The sequence below is a fragment of the Danio rerio genome, chromosome 17, assembly GCF_049306965.1.
Source record: "Danio rerio strain Tuebingen ecotype United States chromosome 17, GRCz12tu, whole genome shotgun sequence".
NCBI classification, from domain to species: Eukaryota; Metazoa; Chordata; class Actinopteri; order Cypriniformes; family Danionidae; genus Danio; species Danio rerio.
The window spans coordinates 3,266,338-3,287,518 of record NC_133192.1 but is presented as its reverse complement, the minus strand read 5'-3'; the positions used below and the strand labels follow the sequence as shown (position 1 = coordinate 3,287,518).

Below are 21,181 nucleotides of genomic sequence, written 5' to 3'. Positions count from 1 at the left end.
ATCCTCCGTTTAAGAAATCAGAAATCTCCTCAGATGCAATATTTACACAGTTTACAAACCATTTGCGGCACACTTTCCAAAAGCAGGTGCTCGTCGATCCACTGTAAAATCAATAATTATAAATAATAGTTCATTAGGATATTTACAGCTGGTTACTTACAATGGCTCATAAAAACGTTTTGCACCGGTCAACAAATGACATCGACTCCGGAGAAACACTTCCGCTCCTCAGATTAAGATTCAAGCCACTTTTTAGCCATGCAATCCAGTCAAACGCAGGTGAAATATGAGCGACTGGGGCAGAAATTATCTGTCTTCAGATATTATCTGTGCTGATTTTGATCAAATATTGGCATTTATGTTTTAAAAAGGCGCTGAAAATGTTCATTGGCATTAGACATTGAATCAAAAATGAGTGATATGACCAAAATATATTTATATAATAATATATTAATATTATTTTGCTGGAAAATGAATACAGTACAAATATCTAAATATTTTTTAAATGTAAAATATATCGTCTTATTTCCTTTTAAAAAGTCAATTCAAGTCAATGCTTTCTGGAACACAGGAAAAAAATGCCAGAAAATAAACTTGTTTTCTCTTTTAGGGTTTAAAAGTATTTTAAATTAAGCATTTAATATTGACAGATTCTTTGAAAGATGTAATATTATTTATCTCAACCATCTTGAATTAAAATTGTTTTCATTGTTAAATATAAAAATACTGCAACAAAAAATATGGTTTAAGATTCACCAATGAAAAAAACGGAGTATTTTTATTCTTATTTAACTTATCATGAAATCAAAAATTATCATTTTTATATATGATCAATAACACACGAGTAGCAGTGCGATATGGCTATATAACGGCATTGGTGGGAGGCCTGCGTTGCCTCGAGGCATGCAAGCACAATGGCTTAGTATCCCAACAGTGACAATATACAGCTATATCCCACAGCTACGAACATGAAATTGCGTTTATACAACAGTTCGACAGCATAATCGTGTATATAATAAAGAAAATCAAACACGGAAAGTCTCAAAAACCCTTTTTTGTAAGAGGAATTCACATCTGCAGCTGACGTCAGAACAGCAGAAACTGTTGCTAATTTACAAACGTCACTTTAAAACTAGTATTTGGTTGGAGCCAGTGGCCTAGTGGTTGAGTGCGCTGACTTATAGCACCATGGTGCGCACGGTGACCAGAGTTCAATTCCTGGATCTAGGTACTTTTGCCTGTCTCTGCTTTCCTGTCTGCAACTTATACTGTCCTTTCCAAATAAAGGTGAAAACCCCTAGTATTTGAATGATTCTCTAGCGTAATGTCTAAAGTGAAGACAAAACTGCTGATTTTGCTCACATTTTAAGATTATAAGGCTGAACAGCATGAAATGCCATCAGTCTACAGAGATTTCCCAGTATTTCTCTGTTGCAATTAGGAGATCACCATAATTAACCCCCGAAAAAGCCAAAGCAAAGCAAACACTAGCAGATTACTGTGGTATACAGCCAAATATACATTAGATTTTTTACACCACTACAATATACAAAAGCAAGAGATCAACTTAGAACAGGGGTGTCAAACGTACTGCCCGCGGGCCGGATCAGGCCCACAACCGATTTTAATGAGGCCCGTGAGATGATTCTGTAAAGCATAAAAATAAGCTGCAATAATTGAATAAAAGACACTGCTGTTCCAATTGTGTCCACTGGATGGTGCAATAGCACACTATTATTTAATCTAATCCAGAAGCCTGAATCAGCGTCAGTTTGACAGCCTTCTCGGAGAGAAAGACCTCATCGATATCGTCATGCCACACTGAGGTGATTTCACGAAGAAACTTAACTATTTTACGTTTTGCCAGTTTAGTGGCTAATTTCAGATACGAGAGTTCAGTCGTATGAAAATGTACCATTTGAAAAAGGAGGCATGGCACCCAACCACACCCCTAAACCCAACCGTCATTGGTGGATAAGCAAATAGCACAAAATTGTTCGAATTCATACAAATTAGCCACTTTGTTTGTAAGCACATATATTTGTGAGCAAGTTTTCTCTGTAATGAGAATAAATAAAAGAAAGCTCACGCATAAGCACTTGAATGACATCCTGAAGTTGACTGCCACTCAGGATGTGATGCCTGATATTGAAGGGCTGGTGAAAGCTGAAAGATGCCAGGTATCAGGAGTCAAATAAACCATGCAACCTCACTTAAAGTGCTGCATGAGACACCGAGATATTGTTCTGCAGACATCCCAAGTCTACTGGAAGTTCCAGGAGTCTCCCGCATATGCATAGAGACTCAAGGATACCCGCAAACAAATTATAATCTCCCGGAAATCGTGCGTCTCACCTCCCACCCACCCCCCGCAAATATGTTGCGCACCCCTTTCTCTCCCCACCTGTCTTTGCATACGCGCTCTACAAGTACGTCACGTTACTTATACTATGATTTTACCAGTCTGGCCCAATTGTAAACAGATTTTACTCCATGTGGGCCCTGAGCTAAAATGAGTTTGGCACTAGAGGTCTGCATTCCCGCGGCTGTCCCGACCAGATTTCTGCGGCATGGGAATAAATTTCCAAATAAAGCGCGGGAGCGGTCGGTAACGGGTTTAATTTGGGACAGGAGCGGGCTGTCTAGCAATATCGCTCCCAACTCCAGAGCGAGCGAGCACGTGTATGTATGTGTGTAAATGAAACAGCGCGATGCTGTGTTTAGCTTGTTTGTTGCTGTGTGTGTGTGTGTGTGTGTGTGTGTGTGTGTGTGTGTGTGTGTGTGTGTGTGTGTGTGTGTGTGTGTGTGTGTGTGTGTGTGTGTGTGTGTGTGTGTGTGTGTGTGTGTGTGTGTGTTTAATACAGACAGCTTGTTATAGGTTGTCTGGACTCTGTATAGCTGGCTGGTTTTTGGTTTGGTTCTCCCCCCGCTCTTTAGCGGGATTGAGCACGGCGGGTAGAAAACAGAGTGGGTCGGGCAGCGGGACAACAAAAGCTGAATATAAGTGGGAACGATCAGGTTCAGGCTAAAACCTGGCGGGAAAACCCCTGACTTAGAATGTCACTTACAAGGAATTATTGTGTAGTCTCTGTCGCCATCTTGTGGCGGAATGTCAACTGTCAATTTCTTTGCTCTTCTGATGGCCGCCAACGTGCTCAATCTGAAATCATACATATTTTAAAATAGGCACTATCCTTATTAATTAACTGCATAGTTGCAATCTAAACAATTACATTCCTAAAAGCCTCTAAAGTACATTATGTTGTCCAACAGCTGCAATATTGTCAAACTGTAGTGAGCTTATTCCTCTGCTTGTCATGTGGGTGGAGTAATACACAAGAGACAGTACGAGTGCTGATATTGCAGAATATTGCACAGCTATTAGCCAATCAGATTCGAGAACCATACAGAACTGTTGTATAAATATATATGCATGCATATATACATGCTTGTTGACTTATTGTGAAGGAGTCCTTGGTGCATATTGATTTAAAAACATTATCAGCTTCAAACTAGTTACCATTTTAAAGGGAAAACAGGTTTATTTTTTGACGCTTCTGGCAATTTTTTTCTTGGTTTTATCAAAAAATTCAATTCTGAAGAATTTATCAGCTCTCAAGATTTAACACCTAAGATATTTGTTCCTGAAAATGACAAAAATACTGAAGAAAAATACATTTGTTTCATAGTGAAGCGACAAAATGCATTAAAATCTGATCGCATGAGCCTGAAGCTTGTTGTCATTTATCCAAAATACATGTAACGCAAATCAGTTTAACTGTATATAATTCCACACCGTAGTTAAATAAATATTAAGTTAATACTTTACAATACATTTCAATTAGTTAATGCTAGCTAATTTATTAACCAGAGTTGGCTACAGTACTTTTATTAAGATGAATCATTTTCATATGAACTGCAAATGATTTGTTGTTAGTTCATAAAAGCTCAGGTCCATTAAATAACTGTTAACTTGAGTAATGTATTAGTAAATGTTGAAATTAAGTAAGGAATAATTGCAACACAGACTCATTGTGAATATGTACCCTCGTATACATTTCTGGAGATCTCTAATTATGTAGCCAGAGCTATGTATGGCTGCATTTCATCTTTAAAACAAACGCTACGGGGTGGTATGATGCCGCTGGTGGCTTCTGTTTCTGATCGCTTACCTCCGTGTGGACAGCTTTTCTACTGTTACCAGTTTGCCCAGTAGCTCGCCATGTATGTCGGCAGACTTGAGATGCTAAGAGGAGTTGACCGCGACAACGAGGTTCAAGTCTGGCGAAGAACGGTTCCAAGAAGCAAGTAAAACAAAAGGCAAAAGTAAAAAACAAGTAAATAACAGATCTGAAAACGTGGCAAAAATCAGGCAAGGACTTTTCTTTTTCTGGATCACTTTAGAAAACACTATCGTTTGGGTTTAGGGAAGGAGAAGGGTTGTTCAGTCAGCTGACAGCGGCCTCTGATGGATTTATGCGAGAACTGCAGGCGCGAAAGAAATTTGAGATCTGAAAAGACGCACACAGCGGCCTCTGGTGGATTCGCAAAAACTGCAAAAACACGTAGTTCCTGGGAAGTATTTTGCGCTCTCCAGAAATGTATATGGGGGTACGTATCAATTAATGAGCGTGGGTTGAATGATTGTAGTTGGAACCAATTAAATTATTTGAAAATAATGCACACCGAAGATATAACAGTGGCTGTTACACATATGGCATAATATTCCAAGAACCAGAGTTGATTATTCCTCTTATACTATGAAAATAATGCACACTCAACATTGTCAGGAAGCAGAGTGTCATCACAACTCATGCATGATTTTCTAATAATCCAATGGCTGTGAGTGAATTATTCTGCTCATACTCTGGTTTCTAAAGTAAAAGCCACTGTTAAGATGTTGTATTTGAGACTTTATTTGTCAGGTTTTTGCTTATGTGTGTAGCACTAGTTCCTTCCACATCTCCACCAAAGCCTTCTGTTGTGTTTTGATGTGATTTTTGGATTGTTTTAGTTACCTGAAAGCATTCAGCGTAGTGATATGGAGCTGTAAAGTGCTCAAAACCTGCCGGAACTACTTTAGCTGTGTGTTTATTTGAAATAGAGGACTTAGAATGCTCATCAGCCAATCAGAATCAATCATTCAACAGCCCTATGGTATAAATGACATGACTAACGAATTAAAAGTAAATTGTTTCTACTAATAAAGTTGGCGTAGCTGTTAAAACCAATGGTGAGATCAAAATCAGTATATTTATGCATTATAAAATACTTTTATATATCCAAAAATATGTGCTCAGTGAACTTAAACATGAGACAGATGACTTTCGTTTCTGTCTACGGAAATTCCAGAGTCTCGATTATGCTGAAAATGAGCAGCTTTACCCAGAATATGTGGCGCTTTCAGTCACATTTCACTGCCTGTAACCACCTACAGCGAGTAAAATAATTATTGAACACGTCACCATTTTACACAGAAAACATAGTTCTAAAGGTGCTGTTGACTTGAAACTGTCACCAGATGTCAGTAACAACCAAAGTAATCCATACAAACATCGAAAACAAAACTAATCAGTTTAGAAATTATGTGTAAAGGCTCGTACACACCGGAATGCTTCCCTGCTGAAAAATCCAGCTTAAACCAGCCTAAGCTGGTTTTAGCTGGTTGACCAGCCTGGTTTTAGAGGGGTTTTGGCCATTTCCAGGCTGGTTTCCAGCTATTTCCAGCCTTTGGAAAATGACCAGCTAAATCCAGCTAAAGCCAGCTTGACCAGCCTGGTTTAAGCTGGACATAGCTGGTTTTGGCTGGGCTCCCAGCCTGGCTAATCTGGTCAAGCTGGTTTTAGCTGGTCATCTCTCAGCCTGACCAGCTAAGACTAGGCTGGAAATGGCTGGAAACCAGCCTGGAAGTGGCCAAAACCCCTCTAAAACTAGCCTGGTCAACCAGCTAAAACCAGCCAACTAGCCTAGGCTGGTTTAAGCTGGATTTTTCAGTAGGGTTTTCGTTTGCGTTCGTCAGCGTTTTTTAAGACGTTGTTCCTGATTCAAACTGAAATGATTTTCACTGGCATTGGACAGATTATGCAAAATCACTCCTTGATGTTAGATGGCGCTACACAACATTAAGCTTCTGATTCTCGCTTGTAACACAGAAGAAGACAGAAAGTTGACACGCTTGTTATTATAAATGGTTCAAGTAGCAGCTCCAGCACTAGCAATGAAGAAATTATTATTGTTCACCAGAGTAATGAGCAGCTCCACGTTCATATCGCCTCTGGGCATCTACTTTAATGTGTCCTCCCATTGACAGGTTTGCGCTTGAGCGCCTCCAAGTGCTGTTTACTGTAACTTCAGTAGCTCCATGTGTAACCCCGCCGGTCCTACACCACCCAACCCGCTCCGAGCTGGTATCAAACCGGCGACCTTCTGCATGGCAGTCGGTTGCTCTAACAAGGAGGCTATAGACCATGGCCTCTAGCGTCTGTTGCTAGAGCACCTTTAGAGGTCAGAGGAGTGAGGTTTACCTGCACAGCACTCACTAGCTGGCCACTGCTACACTCACCCCCCTAAATCTCACTCCCATCCAGGTCACGGCACCAATGTAACCTACGCCACCCAACCCGCTCCGAGCTGGTATCGAACCGGCGACCTTCCGCATGGTTCCACTCACTAGCTGGCCTCTGCTAAACGTGCACGTGAACAAAAGTGCCAATCTGATTGGTGGAGAAGGTTTTGAAACGGTCAAAACAAAAAACAAGCATGAGGCGTTTCTTTTAAAAAACACACTTTTACGACTGCCATTTTGCGCATTAGTGTGCACGATCACATTGGCGGCCTTTATTTAGTCACGAAGCGTTAAACGTCAATGGAAAAGAGCGTCCCTTTGTGCATGAGCCTTTAGTTATGTTGCCTATGGCTTCTAACCACATCCCTCTGTATGGACGGCTTTTCTAATGTTACCAGTTTACCCAGTAGCTTGCAATGTATGTTGGATGAATTGAGATGCAAAGAGGCATTAACTGCGATGATGGGGTTTGAGTTTGCCGAAGAATGGTTCCAGAAAGCATGTAAAAAAAAAGGCAAAAATAAAATAAACAGGGTGATAACAGGGTAAATAACAGGGTGAAATGCATTAAGATCTGAAAAAATTGTAAAAACCAGGCCAAATCCAGGGCTTTTCTTTTTCTGGATTGCTTTTATAAACACTGTCGATCAGATCGATAGCTAGGTCCAGAGACATTTGAGATCTGAACAGGTATACGCATCGGCCTCTGGCAGGTTCATGAAAACAAAAACGGCAAAAAAATGTATCTCCTGGGACATATTTCACGCTCATTATAAATATATACAGGGGCACGTATCCATAAGCCTGGCTTGATTTTTGTTGTTGTTTTACTGATGTTTGAGTATTGACCAAAATCTGGAACTATTTCATACACTGAAAAAAAAGATTTATTGTATTTAATAATTTGTTTTATGGTAATTCGTTGCAAACAATTTATATGGGCTGAATTTAAACAAACAAATCCAATCTAGTAATGTCCAATTTCATTTGTTTAAAATTAGCCCATATAAACTGTTTACAACTACTTACTTTAAAACAAATGAGTAAATCCAACAATGTGTCAACAGCTCCTTAAGAAATATATTGACTACGGAAAAACCGTGACGTGTTCAATTCTTATTTACCCCGCTGTAAATGTGTGGTCGTGCAGTAGAGAATGGAGTATCTCTGTGGTCTGCTCATCACATCCATCTGTCCTGCGTCTCCGGGGCCGTCAGCAGCTCTGAAGCGGACAGCAGATCGTCCAGACCGTGGTTCTGGTTTCCGTCTCAGCAGCGGGACATGCGCTTGCGATATTGCTCCACCAGGGGCACCAGGCACTGTGGAGAACTGGCCTGCAGGAGGAACGGATGCTCCAGCAGATCTGTGGCGCTCGCCCGCTCCAGAGGATCACGCGTCAGCATACGGTCCAGAAAGTCCTTCAGCATTGGAGACACCTGCACACACACACACACATTCAGTTTTGTTTATTATCATTTATTATTAGCCCTTGTGAATTATCAGTCCCCCTGTATATTTATTTCCCCAATTTCTGTTTAACGGAAAGAACACATTTCTAATCATAATAGTTTTAATAACTCATTACTAATAACTGATTTATTTCATCTTTGCCATGATGACAGTAAATAATATTTGACAAGATATTTTTCAAGATATTTATAAGATGTTTTTCAAGGTATTCAGCTTAAAGTGACATTTAAAGGCTTAACTAGGTTAATTAGGGTAAAGTTAGGGTAATTAGGCAAGTTATTGTATAACAGTGGTTTGTTCTGTAGACAGTTGAAAAAATATTGCTTAAGGGGGCTAATAATATTGACCGCTTTTGAATAAAACCAGTTTTATACTAGTCGAAATAAAGCAAATAAGACTTTCTCCAGAAGAAAAAATATTGGAAATACTGTGAAAAAATTTCTGAAACATCATTTGGGAAACATTTGAGAAAGAAAAAAACAATTAACAGGAGGGCAAATAATTTTGATTCAACTGTATGTTCATTTTAGTGGTTTTATGAGGACTCTCCATAGCTGTAATGTATTTTATGCTGTACAAAAGCTTATTATGTAGCCCTATCCCTAAACCCAACCCTTACAGTTTTGTATTATGAGGACACAGGGCATGTCCTTATAAACCACCCTAACATTGTAATAGGTCATAGCCATGACAGCACACAAATTTATGTCCTCATAAACCACCATAATCAATACACACACACGTGCACACATGTCCAATATTTTAATAACAGAAGCAGCACAAACAAAATGTCCCAGTGCTCCCTGTGGCTAGTCAAGAGTTCTCAAGAGTTCACACTTAGATATTGCTTGATACTATTAGCAGGTTTGGCACCCTGTCCCGGAAGAGAAAAGGGATCTGAGATCAAAATCAAATCAGGCCTTTATTTGTCACATACACTTTCTTGTGAAAGGACACGAAGGCGTGGGATGCAGAGCTAGGTAGTGATTGTCTATCTGTAGCTGTGTATGTGTGTGTGTGTGTGTAAGCCTGTAGAGTCTAACAGGTGTCCTTTACAGGGAGCAGGAATTTCAGAGCGTCTCCTTATCTTGCTATCCGGGAGAAAGAAGTTGTTTTTCTCTAGCTGAGGCAGGAAAAAAAACAGGGGAACTGAAAGAGTAGAAACGTACTTCAACTTTATATCTGCCAATTTCACAGATATTTAATGTTCGTCACTTGTCTCCAGATCTGGCCAAATGTTGTTGCAAAGCCGCTAGTTTCACACCGATGTTTTCCAATTTGCGGTCTAGGACAATAGTCTGAGTATTAACAAGCCTACCTATCAGCGTTTCAATCAAGCCAGCCAGCCTGGTGGGGTTTTGAGCAGCACTGACCGCTTTCATCAATTGTCGATACCCCAGGGCCGCGCTTAAGCCCATCAGCAGAAACCTTGATATCAAAAGCCCCTTTCACACAGTGTTACCGGTAAATATCCGGAAAATTTCCGGAACGACTTTACCGGTATATTCAAAAAAGCGCTGTTCACACAGGCGAGGACGTTACGGAAATTTTCCGGAAAAGAGCATTCACACATCTATTCCAAAATACCGGTAAATTCCAAGTGGTGCTCGCTGCAGAGCCATTTGAGGAGAGGTGAGCTCCAGAGAGGGGGAGCTTAAGCTTGAGCTCCACCTTTTTTGCACTTCTTCTACGAGTGATGTCACTGGGGGTAGGGTTAGGGGTGGGGTTGGTGTACGCATTAAAACAGCTTACAGGAGGAGGAGCGACAGCTCATGCTCCCCCTCTCTGGAGCTCACCTCTCCTCAAATGGCTCTGCAGCGAGCACCCTCTCGTAAATTCTGACATCATTCACCACAAATGAGCTTTAAACGGCTGCGCTTGTATTTGTAAACATTTGACTACATTACAAACTCTGTGGATGATCAATATTGTGAACAACTTTCGCAGGATCACTTTCGCATGTCGAGATGTTCATAATATGTGCGTGTGCAGGCGCTCACAGGCTGTTTCACAGGCACACGCAAAGCTTGAAGGTAAACAAACAGCGGCTTATCATAAGCATCTCATCGATGATTATTTATACAGTTGGCATTAAGAAGAACATATAAACGTGATCTGACTAACTTCTAGCAGCTGAATGTGTCTGGAAAAATATTCAAAGGCTTTTATTCTCATAAACCGCGCGGACGTAAATGCGTCTGACTGTTGTGATTGGCTAAAGCAGACGTCTCACGTCAGCACGTTCTAGACGTGCACGCGCTTATTACGGCAATCTTCCTTCTGCATTCACACAGCGCAGCATTCCGGCAAATTGCCGGTAATCTTACAACTTCTCTTTCCGGAAAATAGCCAGAACGAATTTACCGGTATTTTCAAAAAGGACCTGTTCACACATACAACCTTTCCGGAAAATTGCCGGTAATTTTCCGGAAAGGTCTGTATGAGTGAAAGGGGCTAAAGTTCCCAATAGGTAAATATCTTCAATATCCTCCAGACACAGAGCAGCCAGGCACAGGGCGCACCACTTCTCCCACCCGTTCATCAAGTATCCAGCTGCAAACGTCCCCGCAGGACAAGTGGGCTCTCCCAAGCCCAAACGTCTCGTTGAGAAGATGGTGTCAATCGCATTCAGAGACCAGATGATCAAATCCATAATTCCTTATTCGTTTGGATAGCAGAGCACGGAGAGCCTCAGAGATAGAATAAGACGAAGACAAGAGGAGCTAGCAAAGAGAGATATGGGACGGAGAGGGAAAAAGTGTGACCGCCTTCGCCAAGAGCTAAAGAAAGAATTTGAAAGTCTTGAGAGCTTCTCTAGGTAAAGGAAGAAAAGGAGTAGATGGGGTGGACCAACACAATCTCACGGTAATTCGTAACTTTTTCATTTAGTGGCTAATTCGTACAAATTCGTACGATCTAATTCGTACATTTTAGTATGATTTGCTCATCCCCCAATGATGATTTGGGTTTAGGGGTGGGGTTAGGTGCCACGCCTCCTTTTTAAAATCGTACAATTTCTTACAACTGAACTCCACTAAACTGCCAAAACGTAAAATACTTACGTTTTCTCGTGAGATCAGGCTGGGTGGACGGGAGAGATTCTGCAAAAACTAAGATAAGGGAAGTAAGCTGAAAATGGGCTATATATCATAGACTTGGATTGATCCTATGGGTTTACCGATGATTGCAGATGAGAGACCAGCCACGATCAATCATATCACATGCTCCTCTTGAAAATAGTTTATAAAACTTTACTTAGGATGAATTTGGAGCAGCTGGTGGCCAAAAAGACCTCACTATGACCCATGAATATTGTTTTACTAACAATATTACAAACTAGCAATGTGAGCTAACAAAATCAATATGGTTAATAATAATAATAACAATTCCTTACATTTATATAGCGCTTTTCTGAGAGCTTAAAGCGCTTTACACACAGGGGGAATCTCCTCATCCACCAGCAGTGTGCAGCATCCACCTGGATGACGCGACGTCAGCCATTTTGCGCCAGACCGCACACCACACACCAGCTGATTGGTGGACAGGAGACAGAGTAATGAAGCCAATTATGACAAGGGGAAGGTTAGGAGGCCATGATGGACAGAGGCCAGTGGGCAGATTTGGCCAGGATGCCAGGGTAAAACCCCTACTCTTTTCGAAGGACATCCTGGGATTTTTAACGACCACAGAGAGTCAGGACCTCGGTTTAATGTCTCATTCAAAAGACGGCCCTCACCGAGCAGTATAGAGTCCCCGTCACTATACTGGGGCATTAGGACGCACACAGACCGCAGGTTGAGCGCCCCCTGCTGGCCTCACTAACACCACTTCCAGCAACAACCTAGCTTTCCCATGTGGTCTCCCATCCAGGTACTGACTGGGCGCAGCCCTGCTTAGCTTCAGTGGGCGACCATGTGAGAGTTGCAGAGAGCTAGCTGCCGGCCAACAGTTTGATCAGTTTAGTTTAGATTTCATTTGTACTTTAATTTAGCTATTGATGTTGGCTTATTTTGTGTATATGTGTGTTAAGCCGTGGTCACACTGGACTTTTCTCCCTACAGACTTCCATTCATACGCATGCAAATGCGGCAGACCGGAAACGCAAGCTCGTGCAACTAGTTTCGCAGATCGTTGCATTACAAAGTTCGAAGATATAAACATGACCTCTCTGGACAGAAATTTCAAATATGGAGCAATGTTCGCTTTTTAATGTCTAATTATTTTGTTTAATTCTGCCCCTTTTCGCAGTGCCGTATGACAGAATTTTGCATGCTCAAACTCTAGTGTGACCACGGCTTTAGAGTCTTGTGTTGATGTTCTCCTCTCACCTGATGGACGTTTCGTACAGTCGGTGCAAGTTCGTCTCTCAGTCTCTTCATCGCCGCCACAGGAGTTTCACTGAAGTACGGCGGTTCTCCATCCACCATCTCCACCACCATGATGCCCAGAGACCAAACATCCACCTGCACATACAACACAGGTATCATCAGATTTTTTACATGTATCTAGTACTACCTATGTCAAATCAAATCAAATCAGGTCTTTATTTGTCACATACAAATTCGTTTAGTGAAATTGAACCCCCCCGACCGTACACAAACTGTCAGGGTTCTGCCACTCTGGTCTTGTAAATTCTTGTTTTGGTGGCAGAGCTCGGACACTAGCCATGTCTGGTCCTGTTTCTATCTCTGTGTGCACGCGCCGTCGTGAGTGTACGCAGAGTGTGCACGCTCCCGCTTCAGACGCTCTTGTACTCGTGTTTGTGTTTTCGTCTGTCTGCAGCAAGGTGTTTCATTCCCAGCGTGTCAGTCTAGTTGGTTTCGGTTCTGGTCGGCGCTGGGATGAAGCATGCACGCTGCGTGTGTGAGCAAAGAGTGAGTGTTTTCATTCATCGTGTGCTCGTGTCTTGCGTCTGTTAAAGCACGTGGCTATGTGTTTACATTGTGGTCACGTGCTTTTGTCATGCTTCGGTGTTGTGCTTGTGTTGTCTTGAACACGTAGTTAATGAGTTCTCTCATTGGCTGCATGTTGTTGTCCTGTTTTATGTGAGCGCATGGCTTGTGTTGTCTCTCTGTGTCATGCGCTCTCCCGTCTATTGTCTAGTCCCACCCTCCTTGTAAGCCCATTATTAGTTAATTATGTTCATCTGTTTGTGTGTTAATTTCCTACAGTTTATAAACCCCTCATGTCTGCTGTCCTGTGTGAGTTCGTCATCACATGTTGTCCATCTTTACCTGTCCTGCTGTGTCCAGCCTTGCCTTGTCGTGACTGCCCAGTCAAGTTTGTTTGTTTATTTGTTTTATTAGTGTTTTCCCCCTCGGGGTTGTTTATTTTGCATTTTATTTTATTTTTATTATTTAATAAAATCCTATTTACTCTGCGCTTGGGTCCTCGCTCCTTTTTCCCTTCATCGAACCTGACACAAACATCACAATTTTCAGGGGAAGACAGGACAAAGGAGATAGCATTTAGAAAAGGAAGGAGATACATTTCAGGAGAGGGAGGCAAACAAAAAACAAACAAAAAACTCCCTCTCGCCTTGCTCTTGAATTAGGGCAACGTGAGACCAGGGACAAAAAAAAAAAGCCCAGCAATCACTACGTAAACACACAGACAAGACATAACTATGCCACAGGGGATGGGAACAGGGGGTGTGGATATAGTCTGATGAGAGCGGGCAGCCATCTGGTCCTGCAGCCAGTGCAGTGGATGAAAGCACACAAAGGCGTGGGATGAGGAGCTAGGTAGTGATTGTCTATCTGTAGCTGTGTATGTGATTGTGTGTAAGCCTGTAGAGTCTAACAGGTGTCCTTTACAGGGAGCAGGAATTTCAGAGTGTCTCCTTATCTTGCTATCCGGGAGAAGTTGTTTTTCTCCAGCTGAGGCCGTCTAGCAGGAAAACACAGGGAAGCCGAAGGAGACGAAAAGTCATTTAGTTTTAGGTCAATGTCTGCCAATTTCACAGATATTTAACGTCTGTCACTCGTCTCCAGATCTGGCCAAATGTTCTTGCAGAGCTGCTAGTTTCACCACGATGTTTTCCAATTTGCGGTCAAGGACCATACTCTGAGCATTTGCTACCATACTCATATATGTTTCAATCAAGCCGGCCAGCCTGGTGGGGTTTTGAGCAGCACTGACCGCTTTCATCAATTGTCGATACCCCAGGGCAGCGCATAAGTCCATCAGCAGAAACCCTGTTATCAAAGTTCCCAATAGGTAAATATCTTCAATATCCTCCAGACACAGAGCAGCCAGGCACAGGGCGCACCACTTCTCCCACCCGTCCATCAAGTATCCAGCTGCAAACGTCCCCGCAGGACAAGTGGGCTCTCCCGAGTCTCATCGAGAAGATGGTCTCAATCGCATTCAGAGACCAGTTGATCAAATCAATAATTTCTTATTCGTTTGGATAGCAGAGCACGGAGAGCCTCATAGATAGAATAAGACGAAGACAAGAGGAGCTAGCAAAGAGAGATATGGGACGGAGAGGGAAAAAGTGCGACCGCCTTCGCCGAGAGCCAAAGAAGAATGTTGCTATCCACCTATTTTTAATTGAGTTTTGGAATATTGCATGTGCATTAGGGTTGGGCATCTAAGCTATAATGCCGATCCGATACGCATCTCGATACAAAGAATACGATCCGATATATTAGCGATACATTTGTGACATATTGCGATGCAACACGATACGATTCACACCCATATCGCGATACGATGCGATATTTCAGCACTAACTAATTAGATCAAGTTTATGAGATGATGTGAAAGAGGATGCTGTGCCATTGAATGAGTTTGATTATTTATAAACCAAGCAAAACCAAGACTTTTTTTTACAAACTGGCTTTTCTCTCAGAGCCAGAGTGTCAGTTTACAGTAGAGGGCCATTTTAGAACATATAGCACATATTATTTAAGTATTTTCAAGATAAACAGAATGTATAAGTGCAATATATATTATAAATGTATATATTTGCACTCTTTCAACATAAATAAATTTAGCATTGCACAACAAGAATTGTGATTTAACTTTTCAACTATGAAAACAAGTTTTACAAAGATATTTTGCCACTGATTATTCAAAACTTAAGGTGGTGAACTAGCAGTGTTATGCTGCTTTGAAACATCACTGTCACTGTAAACAACAGGCTGATAAAACACCCATTATTTTTATCATTATTATTATTAATATTATTATTATTATTATTATTATTAAATAAAAATTAACAGGAGGAGGTGTTTAAAACCTTCGTTCTCCGTGACACTAGGCTGAATATCTTTGCAGATGAACAATGCAATAGCATTCGTTATTGGCGTAGAGCGAGCAGAACTGTTGCGCATGGAAAAAAAACTTGCGATGCTTTTCTCACCACTTTTGGAGCTGGTTGAAGCAGTGCGAAAGCCGGGGATGCAGAAACACTGGAAGATGCTTTCACAACAACACCGTGGCGCCGCTTCAAGTGAGATTTCAGATTAGTCGTACTGCCCGCGTATTTTACAGAAGCGCGACACATTTTGCAAATAGCATCTGTCCTGTCAAGTCGTCCATCCTAAATCCATAATGTTGCCATACTTTAGATTTAAAACTCAGTGGGGAATAAAATGTTTGTTTTGCTTCTCGCGCTTTTTGAGGGCGCTCCACTAGCTTCATCCGCACACCTGATACACTGAGTTGTAGTGTGTGCACATCCGCAAATCCGTTGCTAAGGCTTACTTTATGTAGGTCGATTAAATTATGCGCCAAAAACAGGTTGACAACACTTGTTAATAAATAAAAAATACATTCTATATTAAAAATATAAGCTGTATCTCGGAAAAAACGATGCATCTCGCAAAAACCGATGCATCTCGATTTGCTTCCAAAATTTCATTCATTCTCTGCTGCTCAACCGATGCACTCGCATCGTGCACGCGCATGACCGCGTATCGATATATATCGGTTAATCTTCCCATCCCTGAGTAGGATCAACTTTTAATCTGATAAGAGCAAAATGTGCATAAACTATGATGGAAACACCTTTAGTGAATGAATGCGCATGTGCGTGAGGTGATGTAGTGTTTGACAGATGATTTCACAGATATAAATATGTGTTTCACGGACTTTGCATAAATGGATTTTGCAGCTTTCCATGTTTCCATAGTGAAAGATCTGGAGCCTCATGTATCAACGATGCGTATGCACAAAAACTTTGCGTATGCCAGGTTTCACGCTCACGTTTGGATTAACTAACAATGAAATGAACGTGGGAATGTGCGCTGGTCCAAGCTAACTTCATGTCTGGCGTACGTGCATTTCTTGTGTGTGTTTTATTTCCATTGGCGACTCCTAGAGGCAGTTGTGTTAAATTGCACACTTAAAAGTGTCTTTGAGCCGTGCGATGGCAGCTGCATGAGACGGGTTAATCCGCATGTCTAGCAGGTATATAAGGTTTCCATACCATGCAGTTGACCAGCCAAACAATAAAGCGCAATTTGCAGCGTTCGCCGGTTTGCACAATGTAACCGGAGTGATCGACTGCACGCACATTGCTATAAAGGCGCCATCTGAAGATGAATTTGCATACATGAATCAGAAACATTTCCATTCAATAAATCTGCAAATAAAATATGATGCACACACTTTTTAATGATTCCTACTTGTCTTCCTCGTGATGAAGAGTAGACAAAATCTGATATGTAGCGGGGAAAAAAAGAAGAACGAGTTCAACAGATGCTGGATTCGAACCCAGTTCATGTTCAAACGTGTCAACACATGATGCCATGTGCTTTACGAGCTCTGCCACTCACGCTGTTAAAGACACTACAAAATTTTACACCTATACATCTCACTATTTCTTTTTTAATCCACTCAGTGCGATGTTCAGACCCAACGGTGTTAGTTCAGTTTAGTTTAGTTTAAACTTTATTGTCCGTTCTGCTTGACACAGAAAGGAAATTTTTCTTCAACACTGGATTTAGGACAACAATTACAAACATACAACAACGACACAATAACACTTATCAACACAACAACATAAGTTAAAAGTTTAAAAACCAAATTAGCCCCATGCACAATACTGCAAATCATACTTGGTAACCACCTCATTCACTACAAACATTGATCCGGTTTAGAACAACAACTGCCATTGGGATAAATCACTTTTTATAGGCATTTCTTCGTGCTTTAGGAATTCTAAACCTGCGTCCTGATGGTAGCAATTCAAATGCTGAGTGAAGGGGGTGTGTATTATCTTTAAAAATCACAACTGCTCTTTTTTCCATAAAAATCTGCAATGAATGCTGTTTGTGACCAGTTATCTTATTTGCCTGATTGATAATTTGCGCTAATTTCTTTTTCTGTTTAAGTGTTGTGTTACCGAACCATGAAACAATATTATATGTGAGAACACTCTCTATCAGTGATCTATATGCCAAGTTTAAAGTCTGTGTACTAACATTAAAACTTCTCAATTTGCGGAGGAGATAGAGGCACTGACTTGCTTTCTTATAAACCGCCTCTACATTACTATTAAAATTCAGTTTATTGTCAATAATTGTGCCTAAATACTTGAAATTTGAAACCTGCTCTACTATTTGTCCGTTTATGGTGACTGGTTTAAAGAGTCCAGTATCTACTCTTCTTGTTTGACTCCCCAGACATAACTCTTTTGTTTTCCCAATATTTAGGTGTAATGAACTTTTGCCAAACCAATCTATAATACTATCAATATATCTAAAATATAAGGAGCTATTCATTTCTTCCTGACATGAAACCAATGCCAGATCATCAGCATATTTTATGAGTGTGAGATTGTCATCAATATTGCACTGCAGTTCATTAATATATATAGAAAATAAAAGAGGTGATAGTACACATCCCTGAGGTACCCCTATATTTAAAACAGAGCAGTCAGACATAGCATGATTAACACAGACACGTTGTGGTTGGTTTTTTAAAAACTCTCTGATCCATATAGGCCCCGTTTACACTAGTGTGTTTTAGTTTTAAAACAGCGTTGTAGAATGAAAACGATCCACGTCCTCACTCGCGTTTTACCCAGCGTTTCTGAACAGCTCTCCGTCCACACCAAAACGCTGTAAACGCACATCACGTGATCACACACACACTCTCGGGCAAGCGCTCCAGCATTTCTACCCAGATGAGAGCTCTGCTTGTCGGACTGCTCATCAAGCATCTCCCGCTGGATCTAATCTCACTATATTTGCTAAACGTGATATTTCATTCATGTTGTTGTCTTTATCTAACGACATAGGCCAATTCCCTGACTTTGGTTATTGGAATCTATTAAGTTACTTGTTCACGGGTAACATGTTTTGGTTAAGCGCAAAGATAAGCTAATGATTAATCCAGGTACATGGACTGATCGCTTGCCTTTATTTCCCACAATGTATAAACTTATTGTATGTTATACTTTTATAATTATCGATTATTAAAACTGATATTCAGCAAAAGAGAGGGTGTGTTTCGTATTTTCACTGAAATTGAAAGGAGGCAGTTGTTATCGGCTCCGTTTTGTTATAAATATCCACACAGTGAAGATGACGCTCATCTTATGCAGCACGACGCCTCAACATTTCTGCTGTCTGTTAAGTTGCTAATATTAAAAAGAAAATAGGCAGTTCCTTATATCAAGTTTACATTTTATTGTTGAGAAAGTGAAACAACGTAGCCAAGGTGATGTGAATAAAGTTATAAAGTGCACTGTTCCCTTTGAAGATTTACCCGTGTCCTCGGTATGTTTTCCATATCAAACTGAGAAGGGGGAGACTGCAGCCTTGATCTAACTTGCGAAGTCTTAACTTACAAGAAGAGGATGCGAGACTGAACTGTGTGTTAGGCTACTTAATATTGAGGAAAAGCCCCAATCAGATAGGCGAACGTTTGCAGCCCCGCCTCCGTCTTTCCCCATCCACACTGAGACGGAGCAGCAGCGTTTTAGAATGAAAACGGCCTCTCCAGCGTTTTCAAAAAGCTCCGTTTTCGGCGCTCGAGAACTCCGGCGTAGTGTGGACGGATGGCGTAACCGTAGCAAAACTTATGCGTTTTCAAACTAAAACGCACTAGTGTAAACGGGGCCATAATCAACCAGTTACTTACTCCTAAATTATAAAGACGTTCTAAAAGAAGATTAGGTTGAACAGTATTAAAAGCAGCTGAGAAATCCATAAAAAGTATTCTAACATACGTATATGGCCTGTCTAGATGATGTTGAACTTGGTTCAAAAGAGTAAGAGAGGCATCCACAGTGCTCCTGTTGGCCCTATAAGCAAACTGCAGGGGATCCATTGTCTTCTCAACTTGAGAGGACAATTCCTTACACACTATTCGTTCCATACATTTACAAAGAACAGACGTAAGCGTGATTGGACGAAAATCATTTAAGGACTTTACATGAGGTATTTTAGGTACTGGAATAACTATTGAATTTTTCCAGGCTAATGGTACAAAACCATTGTCTAGAAATACTTGAAACAGTCTGGTGCACACATAACCCAATTGCTCCGCACACTCTTTTAAAACTTTCCCCTTCAGGCCATCTGGGCCAGATGCCTTGTGTGATTTAACATTATGAAGCACTGCAATAACCTCTCTTTCCTGTATGATCATGGTCTGTGACTGAGTCTTAGTTCCTACTATATCTAAAATTATTAACCGCGTCAGCTAAACTCTCCCACTCTATTTTTTCTTTAGTTATTGATTCCAGAGGACAAACTTGCAAATAACACCGTTTTTCTCCGGTCTACCTCCGAAAGCAGCACCTCCAATTCACATTCTGTTCAAAGTTTCTCTTCTTGCTTGCTTTTGCCGTTGCTTTTTCGTTGGGTTTTGCCAAAGTAGAGTCATTAGCATATTCATACGGGGGAGGAGGCAGGGAGGGGTTTTGCGCTCGTGCATGTTGCGCTCAGTTTCACGTTCATTCAGATGTACAAAAGAATATGCGTGAGATTTGGCTTACGCAGTGTTTCATACATCTGAATTTCTTTCTGCGTACACACATTTACAGCTTTGTGCGTACGCAATGTTTTAGTATGAAGTCAATGCAAGTCTTCGTAAATGAGGCCCCTGAAATGTTGTTGTGCTGATTGTAAAAGGCCTCAGCCCTCCGTCAGTCCGTCATCACAGTGCTTCCGTCTTATTATTCCTCTATTATTATTTCCTCCAGAACTGTCTTCAGCTTCTGTCTGCGCTCCCATAAAGCGTCTCACGCCTCCAAAAGCCACCGCATTCATTGCGTTTCATCTTCTGAGGCGCAGCTCATTTATTAGACAAGAAAAAAACCGCACAGTGGCGAATCCCAGCAGTGCAGCGAACTACACTTCTCTCAGCAATATTTCTGCAAGTTCATTAAGAAGTGACCATTTTGTTCTCTTTCACTGGAAATGCTGCTTTATTCACAAATGTTTTGTGCAGTATTCCAGTTTTGTGCATTTTTAGATGGACACATAGTGATGTGTATTTGTTTTGTTGATCTGTACCTCAGTTCCGTATGGAGATTTGGAGATGACTTCAGGAGCCATCCAGTACGGCGTTCCTACCAGAGACTTTCTCTTCGGGATGTCTTTACTGATCTGAGCGCAGAAGCCAAAGTCTGACAGCTTGATCTGAATAGACAAACAAAGAGACAAGAGGTAAAAGAAGACACATATATTTGTTGCATTGACTTTATTAACTAGTAAACAGAACATATACATGCATAATAGGCCTGCACAATATATGGTTTCAGCATCGATAATGCAATGTGCGCATCCGCAATAGTCACATCGCAAAATAAGCAATGTTGAGTCTGGATTATAGCTGACCAGGAGCCACAGAATTGTGTTTAATCATTGTATTTATATAGAATATATATGATGCAAAAAATATACAGTTGAAGTCAGAATTATTAGCCCTGTTTATTTTTCCCCCCAATTTCTTTTTAACCCTCTACTGCACGCTGTAACCATATGGTAACATGATACTCATGTTCATTTCCTGCCACTGTTTCTTTAAGACCAACAATTTATTATTATTATTATTTTTTTGTTGTTGGAAAGAGAAGACCTTAGAGTAGCCAATGATGTGCTTTGGTTAAGTCACATGACATCCAGTGTTTTTCTGTAGCGCAATTTCTGAAAGACTGGTGTTTATTGTGAGTAGTTCCTAAAT

General features: G+C 41.0%; 1 protein-coding gene across 1 annotated transcript in view; it reads right to left on the bottom strand.

Annotated features, from left to right (window-relative positions):
* Positions 1–5,077: 5,077 nt before the first annotated feature.
* Positions 5,078–21,181, bottom strand: part of pak6 (p21 (RAC1) activated kinase 6) — a 106,765-nt gene continuing 90,661 nt past the window's right edge. Inside the window, exons 9-11 of the mRNA XM_003200290.7 lie at positions 20,512–20,637; positions 12,364–12,498; positions 5,078–8,001 (exon numbers count right to left, since the gene is read on the bottom strand). Coding sequence (XP_003200338.1) covers positions 7,834–8,001; positions 12,364–12,498; positions 20,512–20,637 — 429 coding nt within the window. The 3' untranslated portion in view covers positions 5,078–7,833. The remainder of the gene's footprint in view (positions 8,002–12,363; positions 12,499–20,511; positions 20,638–21,181) is intronic.